General features: G+C 33.0%; 2 protein-coding genes across 2 annotated transcripts; one reads left to right on the forward strand and one right to left on the reverse strand.

Annotated features, from left to right (window-relative positions):
* The first annotated feature begins 2015 nt into the window (after positions 1-2015).
* On the forward strand, positions 2016-9221 carry LOC132741097 (retinol-binding protein 4-like). The gene is made up of 3 exons (XM_060729190.1): positions 2016-2503; positions 5666-5827; positions 6831-9221. Exons 2-3 carry the CDS (start codon positions 5688-5690, stop codon positions 7048-7050), a joined length of 360 nt encoding a protein of 119 aa, XP_060585173.1. The 5' UTR covers positions 2016-2503; positions 5666-5687; the 3' UTR covers positions 7051-9221.
* Positions 9222-9352: 131 nt separating this feature from the next.
* LOC132741096 (aprataxin-like) lies at positions 9353-18459 on the reverse strand. Its single transcript, XM_060729189.1, has 6 exons — positions 18247-18459; positions 15880-15998; positions 14814-14867; positions 13231-13334; positions 12647-12728; positions 9353-10986 (listed from the first exon to the last, which is right to left on the reverse strand). The coding sequence occupies exons 1-6, from the start codon at positions 18448-18450 to the stop codon at positions 10905-10907; spliced, it is 645 nt and encodes a 214-aa protein (XP_060585172.1). The 5' UTR covers positions 18451-18459; the 3' UTR covers positions 9353-10904.
* Positions 18460-18469: the final 10 nt, after the last annotated feature.

Consider the following 18469-nt stretch of genomic DNA (forward strand, 5'->3'; position numbering starts at 1 on the left):
GTCAGGATGCTTGTTTAGTCAATTGTTTGGATGAGTTCGAACATGGGTCATCTCGGGTGGAAAACTAGGTCACAGGAGCTAAAAATAGAAAAACCTTGTGAACACTCTAGTGTCACATTTTTGACCCAGTCATCATCAAACTTTGTCAGAATGCTTGTCTAGTCGATGCTTGGATAAGTTTGAACATGATTTATCTCGAATGGAAAACTAGGTCACAGGAGCTAAAAATAGAAAAACCTTGTGAACACTCTAGTGTCACATTTTTGACTCAATTATCATCAAACTTGGTCAGGATGCTTGTCTAGGTAATTGCTCGAATGTCAAGCTCGAATACGGGTCACCTGGGGTCAAAAACTAGGTCACACTGCACAAATATGGATAATCCTTGTTAACACTAGTGGTCACATTTTTGACACACCTGTCATGAAACTTGGTCAGAACGCTTGTCTAGGTAAATTGTTCGGATGAGTTTGACGGGTCAGGTGAGCGATCTAGGGCCATCTTGGCCCTCTTGTTCACTAGATACTATGTAGAAATTTTGTGAACGCAACTCCTCTTAAACTGGATGGCAGATTTTGCTTAAACTTACAGGGATGAACAACCTTAATGTGTAGATGGTAGTAAGGGAAGGAATTTTTGCTGCGACCAAATTTAACAGAATTATGGCCCTTTGTTGATTTTTAGTTTTCAACTTGTGGCACATGTAGTCCAAAAAATATTTGACCTAGAGTCATAAGATTGACAGTGGCGTGTGGGGGCATCCGTGTCCTATGGACACATTTCTAGTTTCCCATGCAATTTCCCTGCATTTTATGTTTGCAAACTAAACTGGTAACTATATTTCTGATTTCAGTATTATGACATGAAGCAATCTGAATAAAATTAGCTCTAAATAACCCACAGTTTTTTAGATTTAACAGTGACCAATTACAGAGTGATCTTTGCATAGCCAGTCATCGGCGAGCTTTCATAATTTTGAAAGTGATGCGGTTTCTAACTTTAACTCTTGGAAACCCAACACGGAGTAGGAAATTGTAACGATTTCGAGAACAAACGTGCCGTTGTCTATTTGGCCGACAGTAAAACTGGTAAAACAATCTTGCCAATTTATAATTGACTATTATTTCAAGTTAATTTGTTAAAAATTACTTCAAACATTTTTTTTTCTAACAAAAATCAAACTTCCATGGATAACAGTATTTTGATACCTTTTCTAATGCCTATGTAAACACCGGTTTGATTGCATGGCTAAAAATAGCTTTCTCGGGGAAATCCAAATTATAACGAAGGCTGTAATCAGATCTACATAACAATAATAGGTAGATCTGAACTTTAGTCATATTGCGACATGAAGATTACTAACATGAACAGCTCACAGCAGTACAGTTATCACACAACTTCAACAGTAGTAGGATTAAAATATTCTTTCCTATTGTTAAAACTGATAAGTGACTGTGATGTCAAAGTTATATATCATATATATATCAGTATCATGAATTAGTGTACAGTACATTATCAAAAATACATAACACTAACTCATCTTCAGATAGTAACAGATAAAAGACTGATAAACTATTTAAATAAACACTACATGCAGGATAGTACATTATCTTTCCACTCTCCTTTTATAATGAGTACAATGGTAAAAATTTATACAAATCATTAAAAAAGCACTAAAAATGTGAATGCGGAATTCTTCATACGCCTCAAGAACAGCCGAAATATTTCAACAAAATCAAACTTGCAAAAAAAGTGAGATTGCTTTATTTAGTACGAAAACTGAGATTTTAAGAAAAGTAAATAATTTCCATGTTTGCAGTATTTTTCATCATAAAAGGACTATTTTTGCATTGACTAGATTTTTATTCAAAGCTGTATACAAATTTAGCTGGGCAAAGGTTTCTAGGCATGGATATCATATGATTATTTAACATTGGCCTTAGATTCAAGCTTGCAATCACTTCACAAGATCAAAGTGCACAGGTCTCATGTATATTGTAAACAATGTGTCAGTGTACACACTGTTACATAGTGCTTAACACTTAAATATACCGGATGAGGTTTTTTTATATTTTTATAATAATACATCTTAATGGATCAAAACATAAACAGGAAATCACAGGATATTCTAATTAAAATCAGTGCTTTAAGAATTATTAACACCATAAATAATTGTACAAAATGTCTTTGAAAGGAGCTAGCGCAACCATTTTCACACGTAGAAATAAATGTCTTTTTTTAGCATTGTTTTCAACAGTTTTATTTTTTGTTTTATTGTTAAATATTGGAGTATTCACTAGTGTTCCGACATATACAGGCGAACTCTGTAAACTAGATGAAATACAAGTTCAAGGAAGTTTTGACAAGAAGAAATTCTCAGGGAATTGGTACGCAACTTTTACCAAAGGACTCGATAATTCCCTCCTAGCAGCTCTCCTCGACTTCTATGATGTAAAAGTTAACTTCATTCTCAGAGATGACGGAGAGTTTGATATTAAATCAGGTATATGTACACACAAGTTTATTTATGAATTAATTAATAGATATTTATTATTTTATTTTTATTTATGAATTAATTAATTAATAGATATTTATTATTTTAAGCCATGCCAACACATTTGGAATATAAATATATATTCCTTTATATTCCTTTAAACTAGATTAAAGACGCATTAGCCAGTTTCTAGCTACATTAGCTAACTACATAAGCTAGAGACATGCTCCCTACATAGATCAGGTACTGTACAACCTTACTACATAGATCAGCTGTCTGTTAACAAGCTTACTAGATAGAGCAGCTGTTCCTACACAAGCTAACTTGATAGAGCAGCTGTCCCTACACAAGCTAACTAGATCAAACAGCTGTCCCTACACAAGCTAAATAAATCAAACAGCTGTCCCTACACAAGCTAACTAGATCAAACAGTTGTGCCTACACAAGCTAACTAGTTAAATCAGCTGTTTATACACAAGCTAACTAGATAAAGTAGCTGTCCCTGCACAAGCTAACTAGATAAAAACAGCTGTCCCTACACAAGCTAACTAGATAGACTAGATAGAGCAGCTGTCCCTACACAAGCTAACTAGATAAATCAGCTGTTTATACACAAGCTAACTAGATAAAGTAGCTGTCCCTGCACAAGCTAACTAGATAAAACAGCTGTCCCTACACAAGCTAACTAGATAGACTAGATAAATCAGCTGTCCCTGCACAAGCTAACTAGATAAGGCAGCTGTTTATACACAAGCTAACTAGATAAAGTAGCTGTCCCTGCACAAGCTAACTAGAATAAAACAGCTGTCCCTACACAAGCTAACTAGATAGACTAGATAAGGCAGCTGTCCCTGCACAAGCTAACTAGATAAGGCAGCTGTCCCTGCATAAGCTAACTAGATAAGGCAGCTGTCCCTGTATAAGCTAACTAGATAAGGCAGCTGTCCCTGCACAAGCTAACTAGATAAGGCAGCTGTCCCTGCATAAGCTAACTAGATAAGGCAGCTGTCCCTGCATAAGCTAACTAGATAAGGCAGCTGTCCCTGCACAAGCTAACTAGATAAGGCAGCTGTCCCTGCATAAGCTAACTAGATAAGGCAGCTGTCCCTGCATAAGCTAACTAGATAAGGCAGCTGTCCCTGCATAAGCTAACTAGATAAGGCAGCTGTCCCTGCACAAGCTAACTAGATAAGGCAGCTGTCCTGCATAAGCTAACTAGATAAGGCAGCTGTCCCTGCATAAGCTAACTAGATAAAATAGCTGTCCCTACACAAGCTAACTAGATCAAATAGCTGTCCCTACACAAGCTAACTAGATAAGGCAGCTGTCCCTGCACAAGCTAACTAGATAAGGCAGCTGTCCCTGCATAAGCTAACTAGATAAGGCAGCTGTCCCTGCATAAGCTAACTAGATAAGGCAGCTGTCCCTGCATAAGCTAAACTAGATAAGGCAGCTGTCCCTGCACAAGCTAACTAGATAAGGCAGCTGTCCCTGCACAAGCTAACTAGATAAGGCAGCTGTCCCTGCATAAGCTAACTAGATAAGGCAGCTGTCCCTACACAAGCTAACTAGATAAGGCAGCTGTCCCTGCATAAGCTAACTAGATAAGGCAGCTGTCCCTGCATAAGCTAACTAGATAAGGCAGCTGTCCCTGCACAAGCTAACTAGATAAGGCAGCTGTCCCTACACAAGCTAGCTAGATAAGGCAGCTGTCCCTGCATAAGCTAACTAGATAAGGCAGCTGTCCCTGCACAAGCTAACTAGATAAGGCAGCTGTCCCTACATAAGCTAAATAGATAAGGCAGTTGTCCCTACACAAGCTAACTAGATCAAACAGCTGTCCCTACACAAGCTAACTAGATCAAACAGCTGTCCCTACACAAGCTAACTAGATAGAGCAGCTGTCCCTACACAAGCTAGCTAGATAGAACAGCTGTCCCTACACAAGCTAACTTGATAAATCAGCTGTTTATACACAAGCTAACTACATTAAGCAGCTGTTCCTACACAAGCTAACTAGATAAAACAGCTGTCCCTACACAAGGCTAACTAGATAAAGCAGATGTTCCTACACAAGCTAACTAGATAAAACAGCTGTACCTACACAAGCTAACTAGATAAAACAGCTGTTCCTACACAAGCTAACTAGATAAAAAAGCTGTTCCTACACAAGCTAACTAGATAGAGCAGCTGTCCCTACACAAGCTAGCTAGATAGAACATCTGTCCCTACACAAGCTAACTAGATAAATCAGCTGTTTATACACAAGCTAACTAGATAAAGTAGCTGTCCCTGCACAAGCTAACTAGATAAAACAGCTGTCCCTACACAAGCTAGCTAGATAGAACAGCTGTCCCTACACAAGCTAACTAGATAAATCAGCTGTTTATACACAAGCTGACTAGATAAAGCAGCTGTCCCTACACAAGCCAACCTTAATAAAACAGCTGTGCCTACACAAGCAAATGTGATAAGGCTGCTGTCCCTACACAAGCTAACTAGATAAAGCAGCTGTCCCTACACAAGCCAACCTTAAGAAAACAGCTGTGCCTGCACAATCTTACTAAATAGACACAAGCAAACTTGCATGGACTCAAGTACAAATCTTTATAGGATTCAGATGTTAACAGTAAATACATAGAATTACAAAGCTAATGAACATAACAATATGATCATAGAATGATGACCCTATAAATTAAAACAATTATACTATAAATTGGTTGCTGATAATGATCTAAATCAAAATTAATTTAAAATCACATGAAATGTTTTTTTTCACTGTGGCAAAGTGGTAACAGTCATTGACTCAAAGTCACTGACCTCTCAAAGTTGTGGGTTGGAATCCAGCCATGGACCTTGGCTTATTTCATGTGAGGGACCTGTAAAGCTAGCTCATAGAATGTAGGAGATTCTATTCTTTCTGCATGTGTCTATTTTAATGCAGGAAAGACGCCATATGATCTCTAGTGTCAATGTGACGCCAAACCAATATACAGTGAGTGGCACAAGTTATTTCAGTATTTTATAAGATATCTTGAAATTTGTTTTGTAGCTGTTGTAACAAATTCATAGATGTCGAAAATTTGTGAAAATATAAATATGTAATATGTAATGTCTTTTCCAATTTCCCAGATGAACATAAACTGAATCCTATCTAAATTATGTTTACAGTTGGGGGCAAGTTTTATGGAGTATGGTGTCCCCAGAAGGACTGGGTCATATGAAGGCAAAGGACTCTAAATATCCACAGAAACTATCTATATTCTTTGATACACCAACAGGGAAAAAGTTTGGCACCAAACCAGCATGGGTTTTAAAATCAGATTACAAAAGGTAAGTATTCTTTATAGGGTTATTTCTAGTTCCAATGGGAGCAATTCATATGATTATTTTTGGTTCCCATGGGAACATTTCCTCTAGAAAATTGTAACTAATCAATTCATAGATTTTAGCGATATTGCAGTATATGGCACAGGTCGTTTAATTAGTGGCTTTTACTTTTGATTATTGGAAAGATTAAAAGCAATGGTATCAAAGGAGAAAAATAATTTGTGTCTGGCAAAAATAGGCCAGCTGAATGTAAAATATTACTGCTTCCTTCTGATTTAACTAGAAAATGATTACAAAGGATATAAAGTATTTTATATGTTTGGTGTTTATTATGCTGATTTTTCATATTTTTGGTCAGATCTTGGCAGTCGGTCAACCTTTACTTCTTTTCATTGATAACTAACCAGTAATTATCAGTTTCTCCACTAGTGAAGAACAACTTATCCCACATGATTTATGAATCGCTGTTGAGAGACAAATGACCGTACGACACTTTGTCTGAGATCAATTATCACAGAGAAATTACGCCTAGCCCCAGAATCAATCTGACTAAAGCTCATATCTACTTATTTTTTCCATGTGGAGCGTTTTTTAGAGCTGATTTTAATCAGATTGCCCCAGGATCAAACCAGCATCCTCTAGATTACAAATTAAAGCTTTCCCTATTTAGATTTAGATGGACAAAAACATACAGACAAAAATATTTATAATACTAATATATGTACAAATTCACCAAACTGTCCTGTTTTTATTTTAAACTTCGTTATAGACAAGTGTTTTATTTACTGTATTTCTTAACAATGTTCTAAATATGTTTATCTCAAACCCGCGCAGCTTTTACGACTTCGTAAAAATAGTATTGCATGACCTTGTATATATTACGACGTAGCGTCATTTGCGTTATACAAACATAAAGAGGCTTGTATAATATTATTTTATTCAATTCCTTTAAATAAATTATGTATTGAATCTACACTCATTTAATATCCTCTATTTATATTTTCAGCTATGCAGTATTGTATTCCTGCTGGGATGTAACAGAAGATGGATTTTGTCAAGCTTCATCAGCGTATGCTGTTGTCATACAGCGTACACGTGAACCGTTACCTAGCAACACAATGGATGTCATTAAAGGTGTAGTGACTAGGTCGTGCATAAACCCGAAAGCCTTGAGACCCATCAAACACGACGGCTACTGTAAATCTAACCAAGATGCTATAAGCTGAACAAAGTACATAAGCTGAGCTATGTAGCACATATAATACATGGCAGGGGTACAGAAATCTTGTCATATTTATTTAAATTTTAAGAAGTGAAGTATATGAAAAATTTCTGAAGATCACTTTGGTATTGACTTACAAAAAGTTGTGTAAAAATTGGGTAAAAAATAGTGTAAAAATTGTGTATAAAAATGGTGTAAAACTTGGTGTAAAAATTGTGTTAAAATTGTGTAAAAATTGGTGTAAAATTAGTATATGCTTTTTTATTAACTGAGAGTAAAGTATATATTATCGTAAAAGCTTCAAGCAGCTTTCACTTAACAAGACAAAATTATATGTTAAATAACAAATAGGTTATACACAATTTAGTTTAAATTTAACAAAGAAATAGAACTGTAAGTGACACAGAAGAGTCATATATAACAAGTTTGTTTTACAATGATGCATTAATCACCTATATCTCACATTACTATTTATTACTTTTCCTCATTCATTTGATCCAGATTTTGTTGTTTTTCTTTCTTTTTTTTCCCCCTTTAACATGTTTAATAATGAAATTTTCTTTCCATGATAATTGAATTGAGCTGAATTAACTATATATTTCAAAATATTGACTGTTATAATGGTTTATGACCATCAATTGATACATGAAAATGTTAAGGATAAAATATAAATCTGCCTATAATATTAAAAGACAGTCCAACTCCTTTTATAAATTGATCATTATAGGTAATTTCCATTGATATTTACTGGTATTTCCTTGGGCTACACAAGTTATTTATCATTAATCTGAAATAAACAATTGTGGTAAAATGTAAACTTTTTTTGGACTTTCACCTGTTCACTCAGTAGATACCCTTCCACAGGCATGTCACTTTAAAAAGGTGTATGAAAGTAAAATGATTCCTGTCTTACAAGTGCTTCTAGATAAGTTAAGTAAAATTTAAAATTGGAAGAGTACTTTCCAAAACCTTTGGGTTTATTCAAAGTTACATTTGATTGACAATTTAATAGGCCTATTTTAGAGTAATGATTGAACTGTCAGAAACAGACAAATCAAATACATAATGACACAATCATACAAAATGACATAATATTAAGTTTCATTGTCGGCTATATTTAATTAAATTTAAATTGTGTCCATGATAGACCGTAATATTTTCCTTCCTCAGACATAACACCCACTGGTGTTTTTAGCATGATTTTGAGTACATTTAATAAGAAATTGTTTATAATCATAGCCTTTGAAATTTATATCTCATATATACCACATATATAATTATTTCACTTACAGTAAATCATATATACTATGTCACAATGTGTACGATAAGTAAGGGCTACCATATAGCATATTATTCCTATATTAATTTATTATTTAAACATGCAGTACAATGCAATGTTACATTTTTTTTTTTTTCATAATTATTTCATTTTTTTTTTTTTTTTCATTTTGCATTTCACCATTGAATTATGTTTGCACAAATTGTTCACTATTGAATTATGTTTACGTAAACTGTGTAAGGTCAGTAAATCATACTAAATGAAACAAAAAAAAAATGAAATAGTCTTCTTTAAAAAAGGAAATAATAAGAGTATTAATATTACATCTTCTTCTCCACAATATAATAATACCTGTATATAGAGAATATTGAATGACTGTAGGTTCAATACTAAATTTATTAAACAAGTTGAAAAATTATAATACGTGAGTCTCAAAAACAATATTATTTTATTCAACAAGTTCAATAAATTCAGTAATGAACCTACACGAATATAATATTCTATTTATCACATAACTAAAATACAATGTTTAAAGTGAAATAAGAGTCATTTTTCATTGACGCGCCTATAATGTAAAAGCTAATATTTAGCAAGTCTTCACACTATGTTTGTCTAACGCAAATGAAGTCACATCAAAATATATGGACAACAGTGCAATACCATTTTTACGGGTCGCAAAATCGGCATGTGTATGTGATAAATCATACAATGATAAAACATTCTCCATACATTTTTCAAGACACAGGAAAGATCTATATTTCACAATGTTGTTATTGTTTATGTAACATTAAATTTTATCTTCTGGAAAATTCCAACATAATACTCCAATTATTGCATGCTAATTGGTTTGTCCAACCATTTCTTTGTTTAATTGTAAATAAAATGTTAAAATAAAATGTTTGTAATTTTTTCACTATCAGCTCTTTCCCCAGCCCACAATATCTTCAGAGAATTCTTTATTAAAAACCAAAATGAAAAATTTGAAGATTTTGACATTTTATTTCTTTAAAAAACATTTAACCTGAGGTCTTTTTCCCCCTACAAAAATATGTCTGGTAAAATGTGAAGACAGCTTGATTTCAGATTGGTTGCATTTATTCTAAAAATGCTTTTTAAACAAGATTTTACGAAATGCAATGCCTGATAAGAATACTGTATAACATTTTTTGTTGAAAATTTTATGCATAATTTCCATAACTCTCAAAATTTTTAGTGACTCATTTTCAAAATGTGTCGGTATCAGTCCAAAGTTAACAGAGTAACAGCAGATATGGCAGTCAAACTTAAACCAAATTGGTGATAATGATTCTGGATTACTTCTCAATAGAGCTGTCATTGATATTGATTTTTTTTTTGTTGATCAATAATCAATACACATTTGAAAAAATTAATAAATTTGATTACTATTTCAATATCAATAAATTATTAAAAAAAATAAAATTCACCCAAAACTTACACAAAAGCAGGTGGCCATGTCAAATACTAAGCTGTTATTACATAAAAATGAACACATTTCATAGCAGTGATGACGAAAAATGGTAAGAAAAAAAATCATGCAAAGGACATTTATAAACAGGACACAACATATTTGTATGAACAGAACATGATTTTTACTATAATCATTTAAACATGAATGAAAGTGAATTACAAACAAGAAATAAGGAGAAATTATCGATATATCAGTGTATCGTTGATATTTGTCATCGATATCAATGTATCGTCAATATGCTTTGCACTGACTCAATGACAGCTCTACTTCTCAGTTCAAGAATTGCATATTAAACTGCATGTAAGAAATACACAAATGTACGAGCTACATGCTAACACACAAATAATTCTTGACAAGTAATCATCTGATTAAAAGTTACTCTCCCATGACAGCTCATTTATACATGTATGTCTATCTCTCTAAAATAAAACTTTTTGAATTTTATGCACTTTTATTCTGCTATTATTTAAAGATATACTCATGCTCATCCTTGAGTGAAATATTTTAATCACAGAAATTTATTGATTTATATGATATGTTTAATTTGATAATTTGAATAAAAGAATGAATAAACTATGTGCGGGAAGCTGCATTCCCTAGTAAAGATGGTCTTTTCTTAAAAATAAATTGCAATACACTATATACCATATTCATATTGTGACCATACAAAGTGTGTTGAATTTAAGACATTACATATCTACTTTGGGTGACATCAAAACAAGTTTACCTTATATTTACAAAGAGACTGTGTAAGAATTATCAATATTTTGTAATTTCAAATTTGAGCAAAGTTTAATTTCAAAATGAGTTACAACATTTTATTTTGTACAGATTGCTCTAACGTTAGATCTTAATACATCTGTGTAACTGGAGCACAGTCATCTAATGAGTACTGCTTTTTATTTTAACTGTACACACATACAGTGAAGTTCGAGGCTGTGCCAGTTGAAATCCCAATCCACATTGGGTAGGTCAGTAGTCTTAAACTTTAACTCTAGCCAAAACAAGTTGTGAATGTAGATGTTGTCATCACAGATCTGTTAGAGAACCAGATGTCGAGAAAGATAACCAGTTTATCTGTACACAACACTCAGTCTATAGTATAGTCATGAAGTTTTATATGCTCCTTTAGTGTAGGCATATTCTTCTGTTGTTTCTTGCACACATGACATCTGAAATTAATGTTGTAAATATTAGTTAATATTATTAGTACAGGTTATATGGCCCTATATAAACAGTTGTTTTTACATGTGTATAATTATATAACCGGAGTCACTAGGCAAAGGTTATATTTGAAACAATCGTTTGTATACGGCCATATAACCTGTCAAAAATCTTAATGACGAATATATAATGTAGAAAACCTACTTTTTAGAGGAAAAAAAATGATTTCTTCATAAATTGACAGCAGCTGTGTGTATAAAACTATTTAAATGTTGTAATTAACCAATGAAAAGCAACATTATAAACTTGCAGTATTATAAAGAACATTAAGCAGCATGCTCAAGATGAAGTTAAATTATTGTAAAACTCTACATGATGATAACTACAGGTATTGTAGTTAAAATAATCGACAACAGCGATCAGTGATCACATGTGTCGCCTGCATGTCAGGACAACTTTGTAGCATGTTGTAGCTACTATGTAGCAGGAAAAACAAAATCCTTAACAGGCCAAAATTTTTTTTTATTCAAGCACCATAGCTTAGCCAACAAGAGCTGTCGGTAGGACAGCAACGCTCGACTATTCTAAGTGCTTGATAGTAAAAAAAATGCTTGATAGAGTTACCTCCTCCTGTTTACAGGTTGGGGCCATGATGGTGAACAAGTGTGCAAAGTTTCAAAGCCATATGTCAATGGACTTTGAAAATATTTGAACTATTACAAAAACTTTAACGTAAATTCTAAGTTGCAAAAGGGGCATAATTCTGTCAAAATGCTTGATAGAGTTACCTCCTCCTGTTTACAGGTTGGAGTCATGATGGTGAACAAGTGTGCAAAGTTTCAAAGCCATATGTCAATGGACTTTGAAAATATTTGAACTATTACAAAAACTTTAACGTAAATTCTAAGTCGAAAAAGGGGCATAATTCTGTCAAAATGCTTGATAGAGTTACCTCCTCCTGTTTCCAGGTTGGGGTCATGATGGTGAACAAGTGTGTAAAGTTTCAAAGCCATATGTCAATGGACTTTGAAAATATTTGAACTATTACAAAAACTTTAACGCAAATTCTAAGTCGAAAAAGGGGCATTATTCTGTCAAAATGCTTGATAGAGTTACCTCCTCCTGTTTACAGGTTGGGGTCATGATGTTGAACAAGTGTGCAAAGTTTCAAAGCCATATGTCAATGGACTTTGAAAATATTTGAACTATTACAAAACTTTAACGTAAATTCTAAGTCGAAAAAGGGGCATAATTCTGTCAAAAATGCTTGATAGAGTTACCTCCTCCTGTCTACAGGTTGGGGTCATGATGGTGAACAAGTGTGCAAAGTTTCAAAGCCATATGTCTATGGACTTTGAAAATATTTGAACTATTACAAAAACTTTAACATAAGTGGTTACGCCGACGCGGACGCGGACGCCGACGCTCGGGTGACTGCAATAGCTCTACTTATTCTTATCGAATAGTCGAGCTAAAAATTATACAACCAGAAAGCCTGTATAATATGCACCAGAACTTGAACTACCTATCATCTGTATCTGTGACTCATATATATCTTAACTCGCTTAAACTAACAACTATAAGTCCTATTTACTTATAACTAACCATTTTATCACCAGAAAGCTTCATATCTACATGCTTAAACTATTCAAACTCAAGTCAAATTACCTTAACTCCTGTTCCAACAATGTTTTGGAATCCTTGACATCAAAGTGAACCTTCCCATCTTTCTCTAACATTTTTATAACTTCTGAAAAATAAGTTCTTTATCAAATAACTAACATATAAACTAGGTAAGCTAAAATTGACACATCAAATTATATAAAATACATTATAGCACAACAATATAGAGAAGATGATTTACTGATTACAGTATGCAAAGTTCCGTTATTATAAAGTATATGAAGTTTATAAACATTTGTTAAACATGTAAGAGACAATACTATTAATTATACCTCATGTAAACTTTTTACAATATACCCTAATGTGACGTCACAGGTGTTATCCTGGAAATGAATATCACCAGGCAATATTACCCAGGGGTAAATAATCTATATAAACTATATAGGAAACATAAAGTTCTAATTCTCTCCCCTGGCTGCAATCAATTATGATTGGTTCTCAGAGTAATTATGTATAGCGGTAAAAAATTACATTAAAATGTGGGTTCATATAATTTTAAAAAAATAACACGTCTCTCAGGGTAACAGCGAATTGTTAGCAACCCTTGCATCATTAAAAGGAAAACTTACCATGAGAGTCTACAAAGTATTCTGAAGTGAAAGAATTCCAGTGTTTTTTGGTCTTCAGGCTGGGACTGTTAAAATCTTGGCTGATCACATGCATATGTAAGTGGCTGAAATATTATTGTAAAAAATAACAAGAAACAAAACTTTTATAACATTTGACCTTAAAGCTAATCAACAAATTTTATGTTACTCATTACAAGTGTAATTAACACTCAGCCTGTAAACTGCAGTTGATTCTACCCGTGCCAAATTGTGCGAAATGATCATGGTCTATTCGGTCAGAATATATTTTGAAAATTTTCCATATAAATGATAAATAATTTGGTCTAAATTGAAAAAAAATGGACAATCTTATGTAAGTTTATTAAGTATGAAAAAGCTAGGATCAAAGAAAGTTATATCAATGACCAACCTTCTTAGCAGTCTAAAATAAAATAACCGGATGAGAGATTTTGTTATTTTGATTTTTGTTAATTCATACATTCTGACACGCTTCACACCATTCCCCATTAAACAGATAGGAATGCACTATCACACGATATACAATGATATATGTACAGCATAAAAAACAAATGCTTACATGTCATATGATGTTATATATGATGTAAATAAACCAATTGATGTCAGGAAAATTACTTCCATCCTTAATGTAGTTCAAAACATTTTTATCCATTCTCAATTTTAAATACCAGATATTCATTATATTCTTGCATAGTAGTATAATAATTCATGGTTTATTGTTCAAATACTTTGTTATTAAACATTCAGGCCTATCGAACTGATTATATTCCTGCGCGTTTAAACTCGAAACATGCATTTTTCTTCAACAATGCACTCAAAATTGATATTTATTTCCTAAATCTATTCTAAGTCATAACATGAAGTAAAATTCTACATTTAGCACAACATTTATATTAATTGTAAATTTCACCAAAATAAGGGCATAAAGAAATTTCTCACAGATATATTCATTTTATTCTATTTTATAATAAAATTAGACAAGACCTGGCATCTATGTGCTTTTCAAAGAAGATATTCCAAATTTTTAATACTCCATACTTAGATGATTTATATAGAGGATATTTGTTTAGTTCAGTGTCAGATTGGAATATATTTCACTGAGTGAGCACCAAAAGGTATATTTCACGAGTGGCGCAGCCACAAGTGAAATATGAACTTTTGGTGTTCACAAGGTGAAATATATTTCGATCTTACATTAAACTAAACAAATTTTCTTTTTATTGTATGCAAAGAAACCTTTTAAAAAGACATTAAACCTATTACTGAATGAAAAGCGCGCCAAATAATAATACAGTAAGTTGGTACCCAGTACAATGCACGCTGGTATTTCACTGAAACAACGTAAGGGGCTTAAATTCAAAACAGTGAAATTATCAAAGTTATATATTATAATAATTTTTTATATCAGTTTTATATCAGTGATATATTTCTATAAACCAATGAAAAGCATGTAATAAAGCCTTATATTCATAAATTTGTCAAATTACTTATATACATCCTCCTGAAAAAATTGGATGATCTTATAATTATTATCATATCAACATTATTTAATATCTAAGACATACCTCATACTAGGTACAGCATGGTATCCAAATCTAAACTTCAGTTTAGCATCCGTCCTGAAAAGATAACAGATAACAGGGGAATAATCAGCATCATGTTAAAGAAAATCCACAGAGGTCTAAAGGCATAAAAACATAAAATTTGAAAATCTTACAAATATCATGTGAAGCACTAAAAACTGAAAAATCAAGAAAGGATAACAACCAAATATATGCAGAATAAAAGAAAATGAAACTCAACTTTATATACAATTAATTATAAACCAAATTTGAAAGAAAAGGGTTGTAACGCTTTTTATATTTGGGGCTATTTTTTCACACACAAAAAGAGTTTTCTTGGAAAAAAAGATGAAGGAATGAGCACACACTTTGCACACAAGTTATTGTACATAAAACAATTGGTACATAAAACTTGGAAAAATATTTTCAATCTCCGCCATGTCATAAAACCTCAGTGAAGTCCCTATAAGAAATTATGTTAAGGATTATCTTGTACTTGTATATACCTTTGCTGTAATAAACAAATTCAGGTTGATTGTACATAAATTTGTAAAATGCTTAGATATAATTCAATAAAGACTCAGATACTGATCATTGTTACATCTAGGCCGCGCGATTGTGCGATTCACGCATATATTTTACAGATCGCGCATTTTAATGAAGTCAATGACCGCCAAGTCGCGCATCAAACGATCTTTTCAACTTAATTTAGTTAATCTTCATCGTATTTTGAATGCTTCAGCTATTTTTGTTTTCACTCGCGGTAATGACTGAAACACGAACTAAATAGCGTGTAGCAGCCAACCATTGTTGGTAAAATTAATGCTTGTCCCCCACATTTTTTTCAAATCCCCCACATTTTTCAATTGAGTGGGGGACGATCCCCCATAATTTTGAAATTCTAGATGCAACACTGACTGATATAATTTTGTTAATACGATATGATTAATTGTGGGTAAAAGTTTACATCAGCATTCTTTCATTAAAACAATCACAATAATCTTAAACAAACAAAAAATAGATATACATGTACATTTACCATACAAGAATTATATAGAAAATATCTTACTTCTTGGCAAGTGCTCTCCCTTTCTCTTCAAATTGTTTCAGCAAGTCCAAGTGATCCGGTTTTAAACTTTTCAGGTTTGGGATAGTCTCTTTAGGCATCACCAAGAAATGATACTTTGCCTGTAAATTGTAGGTAAACAAAATCAATTTAAGGTCATTATAAGGTCAAATTAGTGCAATTTAGTACAAATAAGGCTACAAAGAACTACAAGAACTCACAGGGCAATATACAACTGAAGCAAATATTCAAAGATGTATCATACACAAAAATGTGTCTTATTTAAAGATAGATAGTAAATTTATTGTTGTAAATGGCACTAATGAGCATTTTTGCTTTAAATGTAAAAACTAATGTATCCCCTTATTTTTAGGTATTTACAAGATAATAAAAGGTCTGTTACATTATAAGTAATAGTTAGTTACATTATTATATCAAATTTGTAATAAACTTATTTCAGAGAAAATCAACTTGAATTATGTTTTGATATTACATAATTGCATGCTACATGCTATATATCAACATATTCAGTGAAATTTTTAAAAGTAATTCTGTGGTAACAAATAATTTCACAGACAATTTACTGAATAAGAGGCATAACTCTAGCAAGTATAAGTTGATTGCAGTAAAAAATCAAACATAATTTGTGTTTTGATTTAACATACAAGTACTTGCATGCCGAATATACATTTGTAAACACAATTACTGAAACCTTTCAAAAGTTATTCTGAAGAAACAAATTATTTCATAGAAAATTGCTTTAACCCATTACTTCATGAGCATTTTGTGTGTGTGTGTGGGGGGGGGGGGGTGAAAAAGGCGTTAAAAGGTGTGTATATAACGTAATGGGTTAACAGAAAATGATGAAAATACTTGAAATTACCCTAAATCGCGTTTTTTTATGTTTAAACATGGCCTGTCATATAAATTTGAAGAAAAATTGTTGTTTTGTAGATTTTTTAATGTTTTTCATTAACCCATTACTTCATTAGCATTTTGTGAAAAATGGCTGTTTTCATTGAAAAGTCTCCCGTTACAAGTTCAATTGCTATAATACTATAAAAACTGCTTCAACACTAATCAAACTTGGCACAAATGTTGACTGGACCATTGCCCTTGCAACAACATGCTCAGGCTTAAATTTTCTGTTACCATGGCAACGAGGGGACATCTCAAAATTGCCAAAAATCACTATTTTGCATTGATTTTTTCCATCAAAATTGATTTCAAAGTGCTGCAACTTCTCAATGGATTGAGATAGAGTCAAATGCTTTTAAGCGTTGCTTACACGTTACCTTATGATCAGTCTGGGGTCATTTATAGCCTCTCACAAGTCCAAAATTTTCTTGGCTATGAGGGGGACTCCGCCCCCCTTCAAACCCCCCAAACAGAAGGGGGCACATCCCCCTTCTGACAACCCCGATGTATCTATTGGTAGGGGGGCCGCGCCGAAAAAGAGGTCACTTTTTTTAACAACATTTCTCAAACAAAAACAAGTGTTGGGGGCCTAAATAAGGCATTTTTTCACCATTTGAGACAACAAAAAGGGGGGGGGGGGTGAAAAAGACGTTAAAAGGCGTGTATATAACGTAATGGGTTAAAAAAGGCATTCATAAATCTTATCATCTCTGTACAGGATTATCTCAGTAGGATGATTCTGGGCTTCTATGCAATGGCTAAGGCCTTTTTAAACCCCTCTTCTTTTGCCTCTACATGTTCGTCTCATCACTATTACATATCTTTATATGCACACATATAAAGCTTTAAGTTTACACTGCTGTATATTTATAGCAAAATGCTATAGTTAACATTTTAAATTTTATATGTTACTTCTTCGGTCCAGTGTTGATCCAGCTTGACTTTAAATTCATCTATCTTCCATTAATGTCAAACCCCTCACAGGGACGTAGACATGACTCTAGACTTAAGAGACAGCTATGAGATACAAGGGAAACCGAGAACCAGTCCCTAGCTCTTAATGAGTAGACCACTACATGTAGATTCATTTAAATGCCCAGTTTATAGCACTGATACATGCGTGGATTACCTGTACACCTCTAGGTAGGTGGGAAACACTGAAAGTGTCTCTGAAAAATCCAAAGGGTGTTATCCAGGATTGAACACGGGCCTGAGGAGTAACAGACATAGCTCTCATAACCATGTGAGCTATAGCACCTTCTCAATGAACAGATGAACATTTGTGGAGTCTACTACATTTTTAGGTAAATTATAACATATATTATCATATAAACAACATAGAAAATTATCAACATAATTTAAAAAACTTTTTGTTCCATTTTTCTATGTATACAATCAAAAATTTTGGCAAAGAATTCGAAATATTTTGAGTACAAAACGCAAGTTTCAAACCTTTGGGTATTTGTCTTTTATTATAGTCATTTTGTCATCTTTTTCTACAATGAGTTCTGGGTCGTCCATTGAAGATAAAAGGCCCTGACTCCAGTGACCAGCAAATTTCTTCTTTGGATTTTCATCATTTTTGGATTTTTCAGTTTCATGTTTTCTTTTCTCGCTTGCACCTTCCGCCATATTTGTTACGTCGCCTACCGACATTTAGTTTCTCTTATCTGAT

Source organism: Ruditapes philippinarum, unplaced genomic scaffold (genome assembly GCF_026571515.1).
Source record: "Ruditapes philippinarum isolate M1 unplaced genomic scaffold, ASM2657151v2 ctg2_1_1_1_1, whole genome shotgun sequence".
Lineage (NCBI taxonomy): Eukaryota > Metazoa > Mollusca > Bivalvia > Venerida > Veneridae > Ruditapes > Ruditapes philippinarum.

Bases quoted from the DNA above. Each gene is read 5' to 3' on its own strand.
- LOC132741096 (XM_060729189.1), bottom strand. From the start codon at position 18,450: ATGTCGGTAGGCGACGTAACAAATATGGCGGAAGGTGCAAGCGAGAAA. The intron at 13,335-14,813 runs GTATGTCTTAGA...ATAATATTTCAG, and splicing joins CATGCTGTACCTAGTATGAG to CCACTTACATATGCATGTGA. The intron at 10,987-12,646 runs GTAATTTGACTT...CATTAATTTCAG, and splicing joins TTGTTGGAACAGGAGTTAAG to ATGTCATGTGTGCAAGAAAC.
- LOC132741097 (XM_060729190.1), top strand. From the start codon at position 5,688: ATGGTGTCCCCAGAAGGACTGGGTCATATGAAGGCAAAGGACTCTAAA. The intron at 5,828-6,830 runs GTAAGTATTCTT...TTATATTTTCAG, and splicing joins TTAAAATCAGATTACAAAAG to CTATGCAGTATTGTATTCCT.